Source organism: Pinus tabuliformis, chromosome 4_2 (genome assembly GCF_031772625.1).
Source record: "Pinus tabuliformis cultivar Carrire ecotype Pingquan chromosome 4_2, CPIR1, whole genome shotgun sequence".
Lineage (NCBI taxonomy): Eukaryota > Viridiplantae > Streptophyta > Pinopsida > Pinales > Pinaceae > Pinus > Pinus tabuliformis.
In genome coordinates, this window is record NC_142304.1 from 364,082,462 (window position 1) to 364,103,036 (window position 20,575).

General features: G+C 40.5%; 1 protein-coding gene across 4 annotated transcripts in view; it reads right to left on the reverse strand.

The window, feature by feature from the left end:
* Nucleotides 1–20,575, reverse strand: part of LOC149169455 (pathogenesis-related homeodomain protein-like) — a 167,331-nt gene that overhangs the window by 39,597 nt on the left and 107,159 nt on the right. For all 4 annotated transcript variants that reach the window (XM_089428699.1, XM_089428700.1, XM_089428702.1 and 1 more), the window contains one exon: nucleotides 20,288–20,521. In XM_089428699.1, the coding sequence (XP_089284825.1) occupies nucleotides 20,288–20,521 (234 nt within the window). The remainder of the gene's footprint in view (nucleotides 1–20,287; nucleotides 20,522–20,575) is intronic.

Sequence of the window (20,575 nt, forward strand, 5' to 3'; positions counted from 1 at the left end):
CGAGTTGAACACCTCCAAGGAGATCTACGATAGGAACTAACTATCACTACCCTTGGAGGGCTCCCATCCAAATGGTATATATTTAGAACCACTCCTCTCAATAATGGTCGAATTCCAGGATTTGAAGAAATGATGTCGAGATGCATTCAAGAAGGGACAAGGATGGTGAAGCAAGAAATGCCTTCAAGCAAAGGCAACCCCACTACTTTCTCCTCTCATGCCAAAAGGAGAAATAATTCTGGGTCTAAAGGTCATTTCAAAGGAAAACCCAAATCGAAGGGTGGAAGGAAGGGAAGATGCTTTGCTTGCAATAAATTTGGCCACTATGCGAGGGAGTGTCCAAATAGAAAGGACAAATCACATGATGATGATCAAAATCACTCTAGAGGCAACTCCATAAACAATCAAAGAAATGGCAGGTTAAATGGCAAAGGAAAGAGGAATGCAGGAAATCAAGGAAGTGGTCAACCCTCCAAGAAAGCAAGGAACTCCAGGTATGAATCAAATGTTGTTAACAATAAGCAAGATGAGTATTATTTGATATCGACCCTCTCCACTACCTCTCCTCCGAACTCGTTGGGAAATTGGCTTATTGATAGTGGTGCCTCAAGGCACTTCACTGGTTACAAGGAAGCTCTCTCTAATCTAATAGAGAAGGAGACAAACTTGGAGACAATTCCACCTATCCCGTAAAGGGTGTAGGGAATGTTACTCTTCAATTAAATCAAGGTAACACAATCCATTTGCAAGAAGTCTTATATGTACCTGATCTCAAGAAGAATCTGGTGTCCATTTCGGCAATGGAAGACAAAGGCAACAAGGTAGCATTCATCGATGGAAAGGTACGTGTTTGGAAAAAGAATTTTAAAGATGCTTTTACTCTTGGGTTTTGGGTTGACTCTTTATATCAAGTTGGAGGAAGTCCGTTGGGAGTCATGTCTTGCGACACATCTCTATAGTCTGAACTATGGCACCGAAGGTTTGCCCACCTTCATTATAAAACTCTACCCGATGTGAGACAGATGGTGACAGGGATGCCCGAGTTCAAAGTAGGGCATGAAGGTGTATGTCTGGGATGTGCTGAAGAAAAGCTCAAAAGGGGACCATTCCCCTCAAGCCATAGAAAGACCTCCGACATTTGTAGTTGGTTCACTGCGACATATCTGGTATGATGCCCGTGAACTCTTTGGGAGGATATCTATATTATCTCACTTTTACAGATGATTATTCTCGCAAGACTTGGATATACTTCTTGAAAAAGAAGGATGAAGTGTTCTCCTAGTTCCGTCACTTCAAAGCCTTGATCGAGAATCAAACCGAGAAGAGAATCAAGATTTTAAAGACTGATAATGGGACCGAGTATGAATCCAATGAGTTCCATGACTTTTGCAAAGAAGTTGGCATTAAGAGGGAGACCACAACACCATACACTCCTGAGCAGAATGGTGTGGCTGAAAGGAAGAACCATACGATTATGGAAGTTGTTTGTTCCATGCTCCATGATCAAAGGCTTCCGAAGTTTCTATGGGTCGAAGCTGCAAATACCGCCGTATATGTTCAAAACCGATGCCCTTATCAAGCATTGGATTCCAAGACTCCCGAAGAAATGTTCACTAGTAAGAAACCCGATGTCTCTCATTTTAGAATTTTTGGAAGTCCCGTATATTTTCATGTGTCGAAAGAGAAAAGGAGCAAATTGGGTGCATCTGGAAAGAAGGGAATCTTTGTGGGCTATAGCAAAAATTCTAAGGGCAATAGAATCTATGTGGCTGGTCAAAGGGAAGTCGAAATAAGTCACGATGTCACCTTTGATGAAGATATGGCTCTTATCAAAATTGACAATCTTCCTATTCTAAGGAAAGATAAAGAAGCTGACACCAGAAAGCCTGAAGAAAAGGAAGATGAAATGATGCCCGATGTTGAAGAACCTATGGATCTTATTGACCTCCCTCCGCAAGAGCCTTCCTCTTCTAGGAAGAGGCCCTCATGGCTGAGAGGGACCCTTGAAGATGCTGAGAGATATATTGCACCCAGAAGGACTTTCCGTGAAAGCAAGAAGCCAACCAGGTATCAGGGATACTTGACCATTATGAGCACCACCATTCAAAACGAGCCTACATCATTCGAAGAAGCCGTAAAGCATCAAGTATGGAAGGATGCTATGAATGAAGAATATGAGTCCATCATGAAGAATGACGTCTGGGATGTGGTCCCCAGACCCCAGGACAAAACAGTTGTCACCTCGAAATGGCTTTACAAAATCAAGCATAAAGCTGATGGGAGTGCTGAAAAGTACAAGGCTCGCTTTGTTGCTCGAGGCTTCTCTCAAAAGAAGGTGTGGATTATGATGAGATATTTGCACCTGTTGCCCGATACACCACCACCCGCTCGATCATAGCCCTTGCTGCTTCGCAAGGATGGAACCTACATCAAATGGATGTCAAGATCACGTTCTTGCATGGTTCGATTGAAGAGGAAGTCTATGTGGAACAACCCGAGGGGTTTGAGATTCATGATTGCGAATCTCATGTATGTAGGTTGAAGAAAGCCCTATATGGGCTGAAGTAAGCACCTCGAGCTTGGTATGAGAGGATCGATAGCTATCTGATGAAGTTGGGATTCACTAGGAGTGAAGCTGATCTGAACCTTTACTTTAAAGTTGAAGATGATAAGCCTCTCATACTGGTGTTGTATGTTGATGACCTCTTTCTGACTGGTGCAGGCCCTATCATTCACAAATGTAAGAGGGAGTTGGTTTCCGAATTTGAGATGAAGGACCTAGCACTGATGCACTGTTTTCTAGGAATGGAGGTCTAGAAAAATCCAAGAGAAATTTTCCTATCTCAAGGAAAATACGTGGTAAAGATATTGGAGAGATTTGGTATGGTGGACTGCAAGCCCATGACTACCCCGATGGAGCTTAACTTCAAGAAGTTATGCGGTAGTGTTGTCGGACCTGTTTTGGGAAATGCTTCTGAGTATTGTCAACTCATAGGAGCATTGATGTTCTTGGTGAACTTCTGTCCGGATATATGCTTCGCAGTCAACACGTTGAGCCAATATATGGTTGAGCCTCATCACTCACATTGGATTGGTGCCAAGAATCTTCTGAGATATCTTCGGGGCACAATCACTCATGGACTGAGATACACTGTCGGAGATGTGAGGCTGCATGGTTATTCCGATGTTGATTGGGCAGGCAATGTGGTGCACAGAAAAAGCACTTTCAGGTGTTGTTTCTCTTTGGGTTCTGCTTCGATATCCTCGATGAGCAGGAAGTAGAAGCCAGTGGCTTTGAGCACCACTGAGGCCGAATACATTGCTGCGAGTATGGCCTCCTGTGAAGTTGTCTGGTTGTGGAAGCTCTTTAGTGAGTTGTTTGGTCATATGTTGGATACTACCGTGATCCTCTGCGATAACCAGAGTGGGATTCGTTTATCAGAGAATCCCGTATTTCATGATCGCTCCAAGCACATCGATATCAGGTACCACTTTATCTGGGATATGGTACAACGAGGAGCAATAAGGCTCCATCATATTAGGACTGATGAGCAAGTCAACGACATTCTGACGAAGCACCTAGGAAAGGTCAAATTCTTGACTTTCCAAGCCAACTAGGAGTTGTGGAGAGACCCTCTTATGAGGGTCCTGTATGATACATACATTAAGCTCTGGGAGCTCTGAGGGGCTTTGGGTACTTCTTGGAGCGACGAGCGACCATAGGGTGACTCACCCTCCCCTAGTGGTGCACTATATATAGGGTGAATGGTTCAGCCTTCCCCTGTGATACCCCATGGCTACATGTAGAAAGGATGAGTGGTTCATCCTTCTCCTATCGAGACATCCTACCCATGCAGTCTAGGACTCATGGGAAGTACCTCTCATCTGACCAATGAGTAGGGAAATGAGGATAGGGACCATAGTAGTATCGATGGACGCATCGTGTATCTACCGTACTCCCTATGCTAGGATGACATTGATCTGGGATCAATTGGAACTGCCTTCGGGTCAATAAGAGTGATATAACTCACTCTTTTTTGGAACTATTTGGAACTGATTTCGGATCAATAAGAGTGCTATTAGACACTCTCTTTTATCTGGGACTGACTTCAGGTCAGTAGAGGATGGTATGATACATTCTCGATCATTTCTTCTTCTTCATAATTCAGTAGAGAATAGCAGTACAAGGCAGTGCATTTGATGGGAGAGATAGTACCGACAAATAGGTGGATTGGCAGATGGAGTTCTCCCTAGTTGAGAGGGAGTGTTAAAATTGGCAACTTGGGCCAAACTCCATGTGGGTCACCTTATTTATGGCAGTTGATATTTTTCTTGGATTCCTCTCATCGAGAGGTGTAGGATTGATCTAACGATCATCCAATTCTGACATGTATTCATGGAGATATGAATTTATTTGTATTTCTTGACAATTTGTCAAGGTCGGCCAGCAAGCAAAACAGTGTTTTACACCCCCAGCTCATCCTCAAAGTGGCATATAAAAGGAGGAGACCTTGAGGCATTATGACACTCATCTCACCATCTCATTCCTCTCTCTCCTAGTCTATTTGGGTATGCATAGGAGGAGGAAGACACTCACACGTGGGAGAAGGAAGGACGCAGGTCTGATTTAGGGCAGCGTTGACCTAGAGTTGACTGTGGAGCAACAAGGCTGCATTTTATCTGCGTTGACCAACGAAGAGGAGATTTGACTATGGTTTTAGGTTGGGCAACCTCTCCTAGGCTAGCCGCATTGCTAGGCAGACATGCGTTGACCTATTTTACCATATATTTGACCAGCATTGACTAGTTAGGGCTGACCGCAGAGCTGCAGATGCATTGACTGTTGTTTGACCATCTTTCGTGGATTGTTTGGGCTGCTTATCATTGTTGTTGAAGGCCGAGTTGACCAAGGTTGACTTGAGGTCATTTGGGAGTTGTTTGACCAGCTTTGACTTTGTTGGTTAGGGTTTTATCACTGATGTTGTAAAATCACAGATTTGTGTAAATGTACTATCTCTCTCTCTCTGCTAAATTATTGAAGAATATAGAAGAATTGATCAAAGGGTTTCCCCGCATTGAGGTTTGTCCTTGGCTAGAACCACATCTTGTGTCTCTTGTCTTGGCTTGTCTTCTACTGTTTACATTTATGTTCTATCTGCATTTTACTATCATGTTGATGTGATTGCAATCTAGAAATTGATATTGGGCTAATAAGAAGATTTGAAGTAAATTGCTCTTAAGCATACATAGAACATACCATAATTTAACATAAGGTGACAAGACAAGGAAAGGAAGCTTAAAGAAGGACACTCAAAAGCCAAAGCACAAGAAGATCATCAAGAGCATCAATCATCAAGAAGGACCATTCATCTCAAGGATCATCACATCTCGAAGAAGAAGACCTCAAAACCCTAGCTCATCCGGCAAAGGGTTCTACATTTGAAGCATTCTTGAGAAGCTCATACATTCCTCAATCATCATCACAAAGAAGATCTCAAGGACTCTTTCTTATCTCAAAGAAGGACTTCACATTGGAGCATCTTGAAGCCTCTACATCAAAGAAAAGCAAGGAGAAGTCGTTGTCATCATCATCTAGAAATCAAGGTGATCTCCCTCTCTGAGAGCCTAGGATCACTCTTGAAGGAAGACAACTTCATCAAAGAAGACATCTTCTATCATCAACATCATCAAGAAAGGCATCAAGTTGAAGATTTCATCATTAAGGAGTATCTTCACTTGACAAGTAAGTATCTTTATATCTATATCTGAATCTATCAAAATGACTTCATTTTGCAAGGAAAGCAACAAATTGGTTGGGTCAACAAACTATCTTGCATGGAAGAAGAGGACAGATTTAATCCTCATAGAAAATGAAGTCATTGATCATGTTAAGGGTTTAATTGTCGAACCTCCAAAGGAAGAAGCTCAAGCTCTAGCAAAATACATGAAGGGGGAAATAAGGGCTCAAAGAATTCTTATAGAATCAATCAAGGACTCTCTCATCCCCTATGTAGCAAAATTGGAGAAGTCAAAAGACATCTATGACAAACTGGTAGAATTATTCTTCGTGAGTACTGCAAGAGAAGTGATATCATTAAGAATCGAGCTCTACAAGATGAAGATATCAAAGGAAGAAGGAATAGCCTCATACTTTATGAGGGTGTCAGAAATACAAGACCAACTGCAAGAGTTGGGGGAAATAATGTCCGATAAGGAAATGACCACTGTGGTGCTCAATGCACCACCGAAGGGATGGCGAAACTTTGTATCACACATTTATGATAAGAAGGAAGCCACCCCATTCCATGAACTTTGGTCATTATGTAAGATTGAAGAAACCGGGTTGAAGGCAAAAAGTGAAGTAGGATCAAGCGAACAAGTTCAAGCATTTGCTTCCATGGCTAAAAGAAAAGGAAAGTTTGGAAACTTTGGTCCTTAGAAAAGGAAGAAGAATGTGTCAAAGATCCAATGCTATGGCTGTCAAGAATATGGACATTACAAGAGAGATTGTCCAAAATTCAAGAACAACAAGAGAAAAGAAAAAAATGAGGCTCATATCACTGAAGAAGTGGAAGAACCTGATGAGAAGAAATCCAATGTGATAGATCTTCACTATTAGGGTTTCTCCAATACATAGCAAGGAGAAGCGGGAAATGAAAAGACCTCCACCATGGCAGTCAAGTTGAAAAGCATTATGACGAGATGCATCTTAGTAGAAGATGGCATCATACTAGAAGCATACCGTTGAAGCAAGAGCTCATGATACCATAGTTGAAGTAAAAGTCTACATGGATGTAGTAGTCATCATATAAAGGAAGTAGCTCTTGGTAACGTGTAATGCATATGGATAAAAGAAAGTCATCTAGCATAGAGTTCATCATACATCATCATTGGGAAGGAGCATTTGCAAGATGAGGATAATCAAGATCCTCCGTTGGAATCTTCATTAGAAGGTTCACCTCTCTTGGAAGAAGCAAGTGTCTCACTAAGAATTCCACCTTGTATGGGATTCATTGTGTGGAAGAATGATGATATGGTAACAAAGGAGTGCAGCATGTCAAGATGGTTGAAGCACTCTCAATCAAGGAAAGGAAGTTGTCGAAGGAAGTCTAGATGACCAAAAGGAGAAAAGAGGTATGTATGCATATGTTTGATAGTTTAAGTCATGTCATCATATAGTTGCAAATACCATGGGTGTCTACCTCATGAGTATGATCAAAGGAAAGGGATCTCTTCTGTTGAAAAGATGCATGAAGGCATAATTCACATATTGAAAAGATGAAATCAACATAATATGTCCTCATATGGAATATGAGGTAGTTGACAAAGATGAAGGAACTGTGGATGGAAGCTCCTAGGGAGCAATATGTGAAGAAAGAAAGAAAAGATCGTGACAAATGCAACTATGGTCACATAGAAAAGGAAATCAACATCTAATGACTAGAAGAATTGACCATGACATCCCATGGAAATGGTATGAAGACTCTGATGAAGTCTGGAAAGGAAGGAGATCCTTGATATTGAATATCTTGGAGATGTGTCAATATGTATGTAGGATGTTGATGTTGCAACAAGCAAATGTCATGATGAAGGTCCATCACAAACAGTAATTTTGATTTAATGTTCATTTTTTATTTTTGAACAATATATGGATGGTTTGATACAAAGCTACCGAAAGAGAGTTGCAGATGTCAACTACAACTAGTACTCATGTGGTGAGATGGAAGATCCTGAAGAAAACATGATGTGGAAAAGGTAGTTGTTTGAAGAAAAGCCAGATATGGACTAGTAGATCACTTTCCAATGAAAGGAAGGATGGCATGACTCACATGGTTCGTGAAGGAAAGTGATGGATGGTCAATGCCCTATGAAAAAGTCCCAAGAGTTGAAGGCTCCATAATGATAAAGATGAAAATCATGACATTGAAAAGAGTTCTCCTTTCAATTGATAGTGCCATGATCTCCACCAAAAATTTATTGTTGGAAAACAAGTCCATGGCTAAGAAGGAGCTTGGACAAGTCCCTGGATAAGAGGGAGGTTGGGTATATTCCTTTTATAGGAATGGGTATATCTTCCCTATTTGAGAGGGAGAGATAGAAACATCATTCTTGTCTTCATATTGTGAAGAAATAATGGAGGATTGGGTAAAGCATCTGGCATATGATACTCTTTGAGGATGAGGTAGGGAATCCAAAATAAGAGTAGTTGAAGAGGACTGATATTCTTTGAGGATTGGGAATACAAGATAAGAATAGTCTTGGAAGGACATATCCTATGAACACTCGGGTGGTATATGTGCCTTGAGAGACAATGATGATGGTGTCTATCAGTCATTGGTCTCGCCAACATTGTGCTCTAATCTTGTGGAGAGATAGAGTTGTTAGTCAAAGCATTGCTATGTGACAATGTTGGTTGATATGATGTGAAACAGATGGCTTACCATTCTGACTCTTCCTATGAGAATTCTTCAGATTGAGAATGTCCAGGTACCTTGTATGGATTATGAATACCTCCCTAGTTAAGATGGAGTGTTGAAATATGTAACTAGGTTCGGTCTTCATAATGACATATGTAATCATGATTTTATGTATTTAATGTAAAAAGAAAAATAAATTTATTATTGTTGTTCTTGAGGCATGGGTTTCATGCTCAAGGAAATTTATTTTATAGGTCAAGCACCCATTGAGTGCTTCTAGGTTTGTCATAAAGTCAATTGAGTCATTGTCATGTATTGAAGACCCATTTGGGCATGTTACATATTGTAAAGAAAAATTTATTGAGTCAAAGTAGAGACAAAGATCCTCCAAGACCTCATCATGCCGCAAAGACCAAGTCAACCTACATGAAGGGACAAGTCGGCCTAAAGATAGCAATTCGTACCCCTCAAAAGCCTATATATAAGAAGGAACTCAACCTCATTTAAACACACTCTCAAGCAAGTTCGGTCTCCTCAAGATAGAAGTTGAAAGAGGACGAAGAACAAGAAGAAGAACAAGATCGAAGTTTTGGTCCTTTCTCTCTCCCTTGAGTTAGGGTTTCTACAGTTACTGGGCAAAATTTTGAAGCTGCATCGAAGCTGCGAAGCTACATCTAAGTTAAAACTGTGAAGTTGCATCAAAGGTGTGAAGCTACATCAAAGTTGTGAAGCTACATCAACGCTGTGAAGTTGCAACTTGAAACTAGGTCGAAGTTGTGAAAGATCGAAGATGTCAATCTGCTGGAGAGGTTGAAGTTGCAGTAGAATCTATTGGACAAAGTAGCAAAAGAATCTGTTGGAGGGGTTGAAGTTGTAGAAGAATTTGTTGGGCAGAAGAATTTGCTGAAGGTCGAAATTGCAGGAGTTGCTGAGAAATTGTTAAAAGGAAAACTCGTCAAGGGACTTCGCCTTGGAGGGTCTTGGTCAAGGGTCATAGGTCTTGGAATTCATCAATTGAAGATTCTATAAGAATAAAAGAATTCTAGTGGGTTTTCCTCTCAACTGGAGATGTTTTGGCCCTGGATGATCGACTATATCGTGTCCTCTTGTCTCACTATTCTTTATGGTTTGGTAGTTGTTTGATGAAAAGAACACAATAATAATTAAGTTGAAGAAGAATCTAACTAAGATAAGCAAAAATACATCACAAGCAATTATCAAAGTAAGAGAAATCACAAAATCTAGCTGCCCTAGATTTCTCAACACGGCTTGACTAGACAGTGATATATATAGCAGTATAATAGTGATCTATAGCAGCATTTCTTGCTTCTTATCACTGACATTTGGCAGTGATATTTGTGACTGCCTCTTGTGAAGAGACCCATCAAAGGTCTAGTTGAGAGCTTGCTAATGTTTCCTTAACAGGCTTATAAGGATGGCCCAAGGTGGGTTGATGTACTAGATATCTCTTTGAAACTGTACATTGTATCTCTTTCTATTGAACATTTGATATTAATCTAATGAAGAAGAATCTGGTTGGGTTTTCCCCCTTGTGGGGTTTTGCCCCAATCTGTGACCTAAATCCTGATGTCTCTATTGTGCATGCTTTTCTTCTGTTATTCCTTACAATTTTGTTGCATTGTTGATGTTTATTGTTCTCTCTACATAATTGTTAATGATGATATGATGTTATGGGGTGAATGTAATGTGAAATATTGAAAATGTTTAAAAGTGCAATTATCTACAATAAAGATCTAGCCCTAAAAATTAACATAGACACTTAACCTTGTGCAAAAGTACCTGCTTGAGCTACAAGCATCAACAATGGTCATTCAAAACCACCATATTATTCAAGTGAAGATGGTTAGTGGTAAACCAAAAACCACCACATTATTCAAATGAAATTGGTTAGTGATCATCCAAAACCACCCCATTATTTAAGAGAAGATGATTGGTAGTAAACTAGAAACCACCACATTATTCAAAACAAATTGGTTAGTAGTCATCCAAAACCACCATATTATTCAAGTCAAAATGGTTATTGGTAAACCATAAACCACCAGTATCAATGGAAGATGGTTAGTGGACAACCATAAAGACCACCAAATGAAATGAAGATGGTTAGTGGTCAACTAAAAAAACCACCACATAAAGAATCCAAAGTTTTGCCTTTGATCCTTTCAACCATAAAGCATTGAAAAACAAAACAATCCAAAGCTCCAACTTGGATCCTTTCAACTATGAACTATTGAAAAACAAAAAAATCCAAAGCTCAACCTTGGATCCCTTCAACAAACTGCTTACCATGCACCTCACAGGGGGGAATATCAGATACCAACGATAATAGTCTGGCTTCAAGATTCGAAGTCCAATCATTCAATCAAAATTCAATCGACATTTGGGAATTCCAACATAGCAATGGTTCTCCTCAAATCAACTATCGGTATGATAATCATAAAGAATGGGAATGTTCAAATATGTCAGTGGTTCACTTGCAAATGAATTGGAAGTTTTCGGGCTTTCTTCATCAAAGCCCAGTTCAATGATTTTAGATTGAAGATGATACAAGTTATTGGTACAATTATTCAGACTTGTTATTGACAGGGGGAATATTAAATTGTGAGTCCCTAGACAAACACAAAGTCTAAGACCACATTGATATGAGTTGTAAACCTCTTTATGAGATGATGTCATGATTAATTGATGAGTTGTTGGTGAGATCTAGTTCCAGAATGGTCAAGTTTTTGTACCATAAATTCATAGCATGAGATCAATATAGTGTGTCGAACAGCATAAAGCCTCTTCTACCAGTTTGTTATTATGTCTCGCTTGTGCTCAATTCTTAACACAATTGACACCACAAGTCCATGGATGGTGGAGACCAAGAGGCCTATCAAGGAGGAGGTCCCTGAGTGGTTGGAACATAATGTTGATGAGTTGAAGGAGGAGGTATCAGAGAATTGTTAGAGACAAAAGCACAATTGTAGATATAGTTGTAAGTGTATAAATTCTTGTAAAGATATATTTTATTGAGAGACTAAATTCGGATATTCCACAGTGTTCATCTTTAAAAGATGAACAGTGTGGAATATCCGAATTTAGTGTTCATTTTTAAAAGATGAACAGTGTGGAATATCCAAATTCAGTCTCTCAAAAACCACACCACAGAAAACTACAAACCATATATTTTATTATTGAAAAACTGAATGGTGATTACAAGCCTTCGTGGTGGTTTGCCTATATAGGCATTGACTAGCCACGAAGGTGAATGGTCACATTGTTTGACCTTTGACCTTTCATAACTAATAGTGTTACTAATTAATTATTTTATTATTATCATTTTTTAATATTATTTATTTAATTAATATTTTTATGAATATTTTATTCATAACATTGCCACCCCCTTAGAGATGTTTTGTCCTCAAAGCATAACAAACAAGGTTTTCTTTAGTTGAGCACGTTGCTATGGAATGGCGTCTATTTACTTTGACTTTGTTTGTGCCTTGTGAGTTGGTGAAGTTCTCATATGTATTTGCACCTTCCTTGAAGTTGGGAGCATCAACACCATATAATTTATAGTGTCGTCCTTGCCAACTAAAATCCATAAACTATTCTTCAAGGTTTTTAGTATAGCTTCCTAGCTTCGTTAAGCATTCTGCACCTAGCACTATATCCATTTCTTTGAGTGGTAGAGCATAGAGTTGTGTCTGTAGTTCTAGCTCTTGTACTTGAATTGAAACCTTATGACATTCTCCTATTTCCTTGAACTTTTTCCCAGTAGCAACAGTGATGGCCAGGTCCTTGATTGGGCACACACAAAGATTAAGTTATTTAGCAAGGTCAATGTTTATACAATTATGAGTACTTACAAAATCTACAAGTATATTGACATTAGATATCATTTTTGGGATTCAACTGCGTTAAGTAAGTCATTCAAACGTATGACCATTTCCATGAGAGGTAGTCGTAACTGACCAATTTCTCATGATTTTTGAATAGTTCACTTAGCACTCATTGCATCGGGTGATGCTCACAGGGGTGAAGAAGTGGGATTGAAACTAGTGAAATGTGGAGAACGAATCACATAGCATCAATCATCACTTCCGGGGCTTGCACCCGGTAACCAGGACTTCCCAGGAGGTCACCCATCCCAGAACTCCTCTGGCTCAAGCGCGCTTAACTGTGGAGTTTTCCCCACAATCAAGCCCACTTAGCTTGCTACCCCATTAAGCTTATGATCCCTTTAAGCTTTAGGGTTTTAGGTTGTAATCTCCTTGTCATGTTTGTTGGTGGTGTTGTAAGCTTACTGTTCTTTTTTCTAGTAGATAGGGTTCTTTGCTTTCGAAAGTGTGGTGGAACGTATTTTGCAATCGCTTGCTGTTTTTGACCTTTTGAAAAATTGCCTTCTTCATCCTGATTTTGCTAGACACATGAGATTGCAGCTAATTATGATTCTTGTGATGTTTCTTCAGGGTCTAAATCTGCATTGTGAGTTAGAATGTTTCTCCTTCAGGTTTTTGTACTTCAACTTGCCTTCCATCTATTATTTTATAGTATCGTAAGGACATGTCTTCACATTTATGTCCCAGTGTCCAATTTTCCCCACACTTGGACAATTGTTTTTCTTCTTGGTCCTTTTCTCTAACTCATTACTTGAAGAGTCTGGCTCTTCCTCAACTTCATAATTATATAATTTTTTGTTAAGGCATTTGTGTCCTGGCATCCATTTGTCTCCAAAATATTTGCATTTGTTTATCTTCTTATCCAAGTATCGTTGTTGATTTTCATCTTCCTTGAATGACGACATGTTGAGCTTACTTTTTTGTTCAATAAGCCTTGCTGCATGTCTAGCTTCTTCAATAGTTTCTAGTTTTTATAATTTCATTTATGCACGAATATAATCCTCAAGTCCACATCTATACATGTTAAGTAGTTGTTCATCAGTAAATCCTCTTTGTCGTGTATCAAATACTTCCCATTCGTGGGTATATTCGCTTAGAGACCCCTTTTGCTTGAGATGAACAAATTTGTTGTAGACATCATCTTCGTAGTAGTAGAAGAATCTTTCTAGCAAGGCATCCACAAAATTCTTCCAATGAAAAGAATGGGTGTCACATTTTCTAGACCACCATAGGAACAAATCATATGCTTCTACTTCCAAATTGTTAAATGTCGTCATGATTTTCTCACATTCACCTAATGGTGGGTTTGATTCGAAAATGGCTTTCATTTTATTAACCCAAACAATAGTGCCACTCTAGTCTTTACTATCATACTTGGGTACCTCCTTTTTAATCCGCTAATAGTCTTTTTCTAGAATTTTAGTGTAATATTGGCTACCTGAAAAGCATATCTCAAATGGATCTGCAGGTCCATGCATATTTTTGTTTTGCAGGCTAGATTTTGGTCTTTCAAAAGTTTGAACTATTAGCATGTCCACCTTTTCCATTAATTGATTAAGTTGTTCACTATGGTCGTCAAGTCTTTGGGTGGTTTCGTCAATTTTGAAGTGCAATATTTGCTCTATCATCGACATCAACCTCTTTTGTCCTTCCCTAAATTATGTTTGTGATTTTTCTATGTTACTAAGACGATATTGCGCGCTATTAACTTCATCCCTATAGCGGTTAATGTCAGATTGTAACTCCTCGTTGCTCGCCATCTTGTTCTTGTTTTTCCTGGCGAAACCCACCTTTTTTTACTATATATATAATAATTATTTTTTTATTTTTTTTATTATATATAATAATGTTAACTATATAATAGTTAATTATATAAGTTAATATATATATATATATATAGCTCTACTTATAAAATGATATTGTATGATCGAGGAACAAAAAGCGGGATCGAGGGATGTGACAGCTAACTTTATGTGTTGACTGCGACTTCAGAAGAATTGCGGCATGGAATACAAGTGGTCAGAATGAAGTGGGCAAAGAAAAGGACAACAGACAAGGCAGACGGACTTGGTTGGGATAGACGGAAACTTTGATCGAGATGTATGGCAGTGGAGTTGATGAACAGCGTGTGGGGGTAGTCGAGAGCAAGTGCTCAGAGCGATTCGGCATGGAACAATAGAGATGTCGACGGAGGTAGAGAATGACAGAACGACGGGACTAACGGCGTGGAGGCGGGTGGATCGAATCAGAGGAGCAGCGCAGACAGGAAGGAACACGATGGAGAGGAGAGGGTCAATGGATGCAGGGGAACCCAAACCTAGCGACCAGCAAGAAATACGTAGCGGGAAAAATGAAGACAATGGTGGATGAACAATGTTGCAGACGGGAGGATCGAAGGCTCTGATACCACTGTTAGAGACAAAAACACAATTGTAGAGATAGTTGTATGTAAGTGTATAAATTCTTGTAAAGATATATTTTATTATTGAAAAATTGAATGGTGATTACAAGCCTTCGTGGCGGTTTTCCTATATAGGCATTGACTAGCCATGAAGGTGAATGGTCACATTGTTTGACCTTTGACCTTTCATAACTAATGGTGTTACTAATTAATTAAATAATTATTTAATTATTTTTATTATTATCATTTTTTAATATTATTTATTTAATTAATATTTTTATGAACATTTTATTCATAACAAGGATGTTCCACTTTTAAGAGAGACAAATTTGGAGTGGAAGGAGAACATTGAGAGAGTACCATAGCCAATGCTATCACCTCCACAAAGATAGGCACCTAGGGGAAGAATTGGAAGACAACCCACTTTAGTTTCCACCTTAACCCCAAGAGTTGCACCTTCCACCTCAAGCTCAGCCTCAACATGTCCACCTACCACTTCTAGAATAAAAGCACCAACAATGACCTTTGCCCATAAAAGGGGTAGAGGGAATCATTGATATCTTAGCGCATCAAGATTATCCTTGTAGTATCTAGATGACTCATGATGATCATCTCATGAGATACATTTATTTTTGTTTTGATTTGATTTATATTATCCAATCATGAATTGTGGGCCGTGGCTCAGGACAAATATCATATTTCAATATCAATTTCTGATGTACCACTTGACTATTGAAATTTCTAAGTCTATCCGTTAGAAATTTTATCTGTATTCTTCTGGTTTATTTCTCCCACTTGTTAATTACGAACAAGTTATTTAAACATATAAACATCGAAATAAACACAATACAGTCTTAACCATATACAGATCAATAGCTGAAAGAAATAGCAAACACACAAGTGACACCGTTATTTTTGGACAACTCGTCACTAGAAAAACCCAATGTGGGAAAACCAGTGCAACAATTTTGAGGGTTTATTTTATATGCAGTCTATCCTTAAGTACAACTGGGTGCCAAACTGGCTCACCCGACAGAGAAAAATAACCGACAGTAATACCTCTCTATTCGGAAGCAGATATTCAGAAAATCTGCCCCACGAAACCCTCTCCAGCACAACTGAAGCACTGCATTAGCCCTCCTGGCCTCTGCGTCAACCTCAAAACCCTCTGTGTCAACCCTCTGAAGCACTGCGCAGCCTCTATGGCCTTTGCGTCACTCCTGTTGCCCTCTGCGTGGATGATGCAGGCTCTTCTGGCCTCTACGCTGTCTCAGCTAGCCTCTATGTGGCCTGCTCTGGCTTCTGCGTCTGCCTCTTTGCCTCTGCGCTGGTCTCTCGGCACTATCTCTGCCTCTCTATCCAGTACTCACTACCCCTCGCTGCAAACTGATCACTAATTCGACTTTACTTAGCAAACCCCGCTCTAGTAAATCGAATGACTAATCACTCTAGTGTATTCTCCAACTGACCCTCAAGCCTCCTCTTATACTTTTACTATGGTCCTTCAACGGTCGAGATTGCATCTCTAATCAATAGCTAAGATTAAATTTGGCTTGATCCATGTCATTTGGAACCTTCTAACCCAGTTTTATATTAATACCCATTAATATTTTACTTTTTCCTAAATTTAGACTTAGGAACTCAATTAAAAATATTAATTATTTTAATATCTCCTAAACCAGGAAGAATCTGCCCAAACCATTTCTAGGTCTTGTAGATTTCATGTGCTTTAGCCTCTCCACCAATTTTCATGGCTAGAGCACATCCGGTGCTACCCCAAATCAACACTCCCTCTTAGCGAGGATTGTGCTCTAGTAATACTACACACTGAGCATCACTTTGATTATACGACACCGGTACCCGTGCCGATGCTAGGCCTCCGTGCCCAACATCTTCTGCACTGCTACATCCTGCTCTACTGCCCATGGCCCTGCCACTGCCACTGTTGCATCCGTACAACAACTCCCTCTGCATCCGTGTTGTTGCTAGTCCTTTCTCCCAACACTGCATCTGCACTGCAACCCCCTCTCATCATGTTGCATCGTGCTACTGCACTGCAACTCAGTTACTGAGAAGTAAGTAACTGATCCACCCAACTACTGACATCCCTATCAAGCTAGAAACACTCTCGATGTTGAAGCTCTCTCTGTCGCTATCAAGTGCTCCCTCTACTGCCTCTGCGCTGCTGCAACAACTCCCTGCCTCTCGCACGTTGCAAACCTCTCTGTGCCATCATGCATTATTGCAACCCTCTTTGTGCCTCTCGCACTGTTGCAACATACTAGCTCTGCGCTGCATGGGACTCCTGCACTGTAGCACTATCTGCTGCTTCATCCGCATCCGTTTCTACCAACATCCCGTAGTCCTGCTACTCTCTTTTCAGGGCCCTCGTAGCAAGGTATAATCCAAGAGTTTGGGTACCTCAAGGATCCTACCCCTCATTGACTGTAGTCTTCCTGACTACAGCTCGATGTCTTCCCACCTCTTCTCTAGAGGTACATGAGCACTCATGGCACAATTGTCATCCTCCTCTACCTCCTTTTCCACCTTCGTTGGCACTGCCTTGGAGTCAAACACCTCTCCCTTGTTCTTCTTCCTCAAACACTAGTTCGCATAATGACCCAGTTCCCCACAGTTGAAGCACTTGACCTTGGAGAGGTCCTTTTTCTTCCTCTTCTCCTGCTTCCCTGCAGATGCCAGAGCTGCATCCTCTTCCTCTTCCTTCTTGATCCAAACTCCTTTGCTGCTACTTCCCGTCTTGCTCAGTTGTCTGATCTCTTCTTGGCGAAGAGCCGCCCACAATTCTTCCCAATCTGGAAGATTCGCTCTGCCCAGAATGCTCTAGACGAATGTCTCCCAATCCTCGAAGACTGCATTTAGAGCGGTCCTCACCATCAACTCCTGATCCGGCGTGGCCCTATGGAAGTTAGTTGGTTCCGGATCTCCTTCAATCTCCCGAGGAAGTGATCAATCTGCTCCCCCTTCTGCATCTGGTATGACCGCAGCTGATTCTAATGTAACATCTTCCTCTACACGGAAGTACACTGGTACAACTTCAAGGCACCCACGTTTCCTTTTCCGTCTACTTCTCGACAATATGTTGGACCACATGATCCTTGACCCCATCAAGGATGATGCATTTCGCCTTGGCCATTACCTCCTCGTACTCTTCATTTTCTGTCCGGTCAATTGGGATAGTCACTGTTCTCAAGGTGAAGGCCTTGATGCAATGTCTATCTAGAATGGACAAGATCCTGGCCTTCCAGACCACAAAGTTGGACGCCCCGTCCAACCTGTCCTGATCCCAAAGTGCATTCATGGCCATCTCTCTACTCCTCCTTTCGACTCCACTGAGTCTCTACTTCTCGTCTGGAAGTTCTCTGCTAGACTCCCTCTGAGTCTCAATTTCCCTCCGAGAAATCCACCTGCCAACCGTTGAGTCGCCCCTCTCCGATCTCCTATGCACCTGCAACACTAATCCGGATTCCTTAGCTAGAAATCCGCCTCAGTAGTGACTCCCTCCACCTTAGTTTTGCCCCGTTAGGTACTATTCTGCCCACAGCACCCCACCAGCTTCACTCCTCACAAACTGCCCACAGCTTCCTAAGCCCCGGCAACCGAAGGACTGAGCCTCTAGGCTCTACGCAATCCCAGCACTAGCTAAAATGCTCCCCAAGCCAACTGCGTCAACCCTCCTGGTCTTTGCGTGGCTCTTTGTGAGCCTTTTTCTGCCCTCCTCAGCCTCTGCACTGACCTCTCTCTGGCCTGAACTAATGATGCAGTCCCTCTGCGTCAACCCTTCTCCGTCGCTTTCTGCTAGGAACAACTTCTATCACTCGGGACAGTTGTTTCTGTTTCAAATGCTATGTTTCAATTGGTGCCTTCAGCTCTCCTGTGATCTGCAACCACGCTCTGATACCATGTTGAAATTTCTAAGTCTATTCGTTAGAAATTTTATTTGTATTCTTTTGGTTTATTTCTTCTACTTGTTAATTACGAACAAGTTATTTAAACATATAAACATCGAAATAAACACAATACAGTCTCAACCATCTATAAATCAATAGTTGAAAGAAATAGCAAACAGACAAGTGACATCGTTATTTTTGGACAAATCGTCCTCGGAAAAACCCAATGCGGGAAAACCGGTGAAGCAATTCTGAGGGTTTATTTTATTATGCAGTCTATCCTTGAGCACAACTGGGTGCCAAACTGGCTCACCCGACAAAGAAAAATAACCAACAATAATACCTCTCTATTTGGAAGCAGATATTCAAAAAACCTACCCCACGAAACCCTCTCCAGCACACTGAAGCACTGCGTCAGCCTCAAAACCCTCTGCGTCAGCACTCTGAGGCATTGCACAGCGTCTATGGCCTCTGCATCACTCTTGTTTCCCTCTGCGTGGATGACGCAGGCCCTTCTGGCCTTTACACTATCCCAGCTAGCCTCTGCATGGCCCGCTCTGGCTTTTGCGTCTGCCTCTCTGCCTCTGCGTTGGTCTCTCAGCACTATCTCTGCCTCTCTGTCCAGTACTCACTGCCCCTCGCTGCAAATTGATCACTAATTTGACTTTACTTAGCAAACCCCGCTCTAGTAAATCGAATGATTGATCACTCTAGTATATTCTCCAACTGACCCTCAAGCCTCTTATACTTTTCCTGTTGGTCCTTCAACAGCCGAGATTACATCTCTAATCAACTGCTAAGATTAGATTTGGCTTTGATCCATGTCATTTGGAACCTTCTAACCCAGTTTTATATTAATACCCATTAATATTTTATTTTTCCTAAGTTTAGACTTAGGAACTCCATTAAAAATAATTATTTTAATATCTCCTAAACCGGGAAGAATCTGCCCAAGCCATTTATGGGTCTTGGATCTCATGTGCTTTAGCCTCTCCACCAATTTTCATGGCTAGAGCACATCCGATGCTACCCCAAATCAACATTGACATCTTATATTGCAGTTGTATTTCCATATTTATGTGATATTGTGCTTGTTTGATGTTAGTGTGCTTGTTTGATGTTGATGTTGCTTTAGATGTTCAACTTTTGAAAGAAAATGATTATTTTTGTATTTTTTAAGTTTCCTGATAATTTCAGATATTTTCCTAGATATTGCCAATAAGTTCATTCAGTGCCTCTGGCAATAAAATCCTGATAACAATAAATATAACACTGATTTTAACTAGAGAAAACCCTTTCAAAAAAAAAAACTCGAGCATCTACTCAACTTTAAATTTCAGGCTTACAAACTTGCTGATTGACAGCTTCCACCTTAATTGTTGTTTGAATACAAAAACGGATATCAACAGCTGATTACTCATCTTCAGTACGGGTTTACAATGTTGACTCTTCCAAGTTCCACTTGAATTTCTGTTGGCAAAGACTTTGGGCCTACGGTGATAGTTTAAGTGATAACACTATTCTGAGTTGCAAACCATAAATCATAAAATGGAGATAATATATTGCATAAATTTCAATCTGTATCCATCTAACCATCTCAATTTCCATGGAACTTTTCCAAGTGGCAGTTTGCACAGCAACAAAGTATATGTCCAGTACCTCAACTGCATTAGCTGGCAGTCTGACAATATGTTTCTTATCCTTTATGCTACTTTGTGAATGCTCTGCTACTTTCTCATCTGCTTCCTTTCTAACATGCTCTTTCTCTTCATTTGAAGAATCCTTAGTGGTATTTGTATCCGGCTGTTTCACTCTTCTACGCCTCCTATTGGGTCCCCAGTCTTCATCTTCACTGACTTCATCTTCACAAGGTCCATCTTTTCCAAACATTTCCTGCAAAATAAACAAAGAAAATCATAAGAACTTAACAGATCTTTACATTCAGAA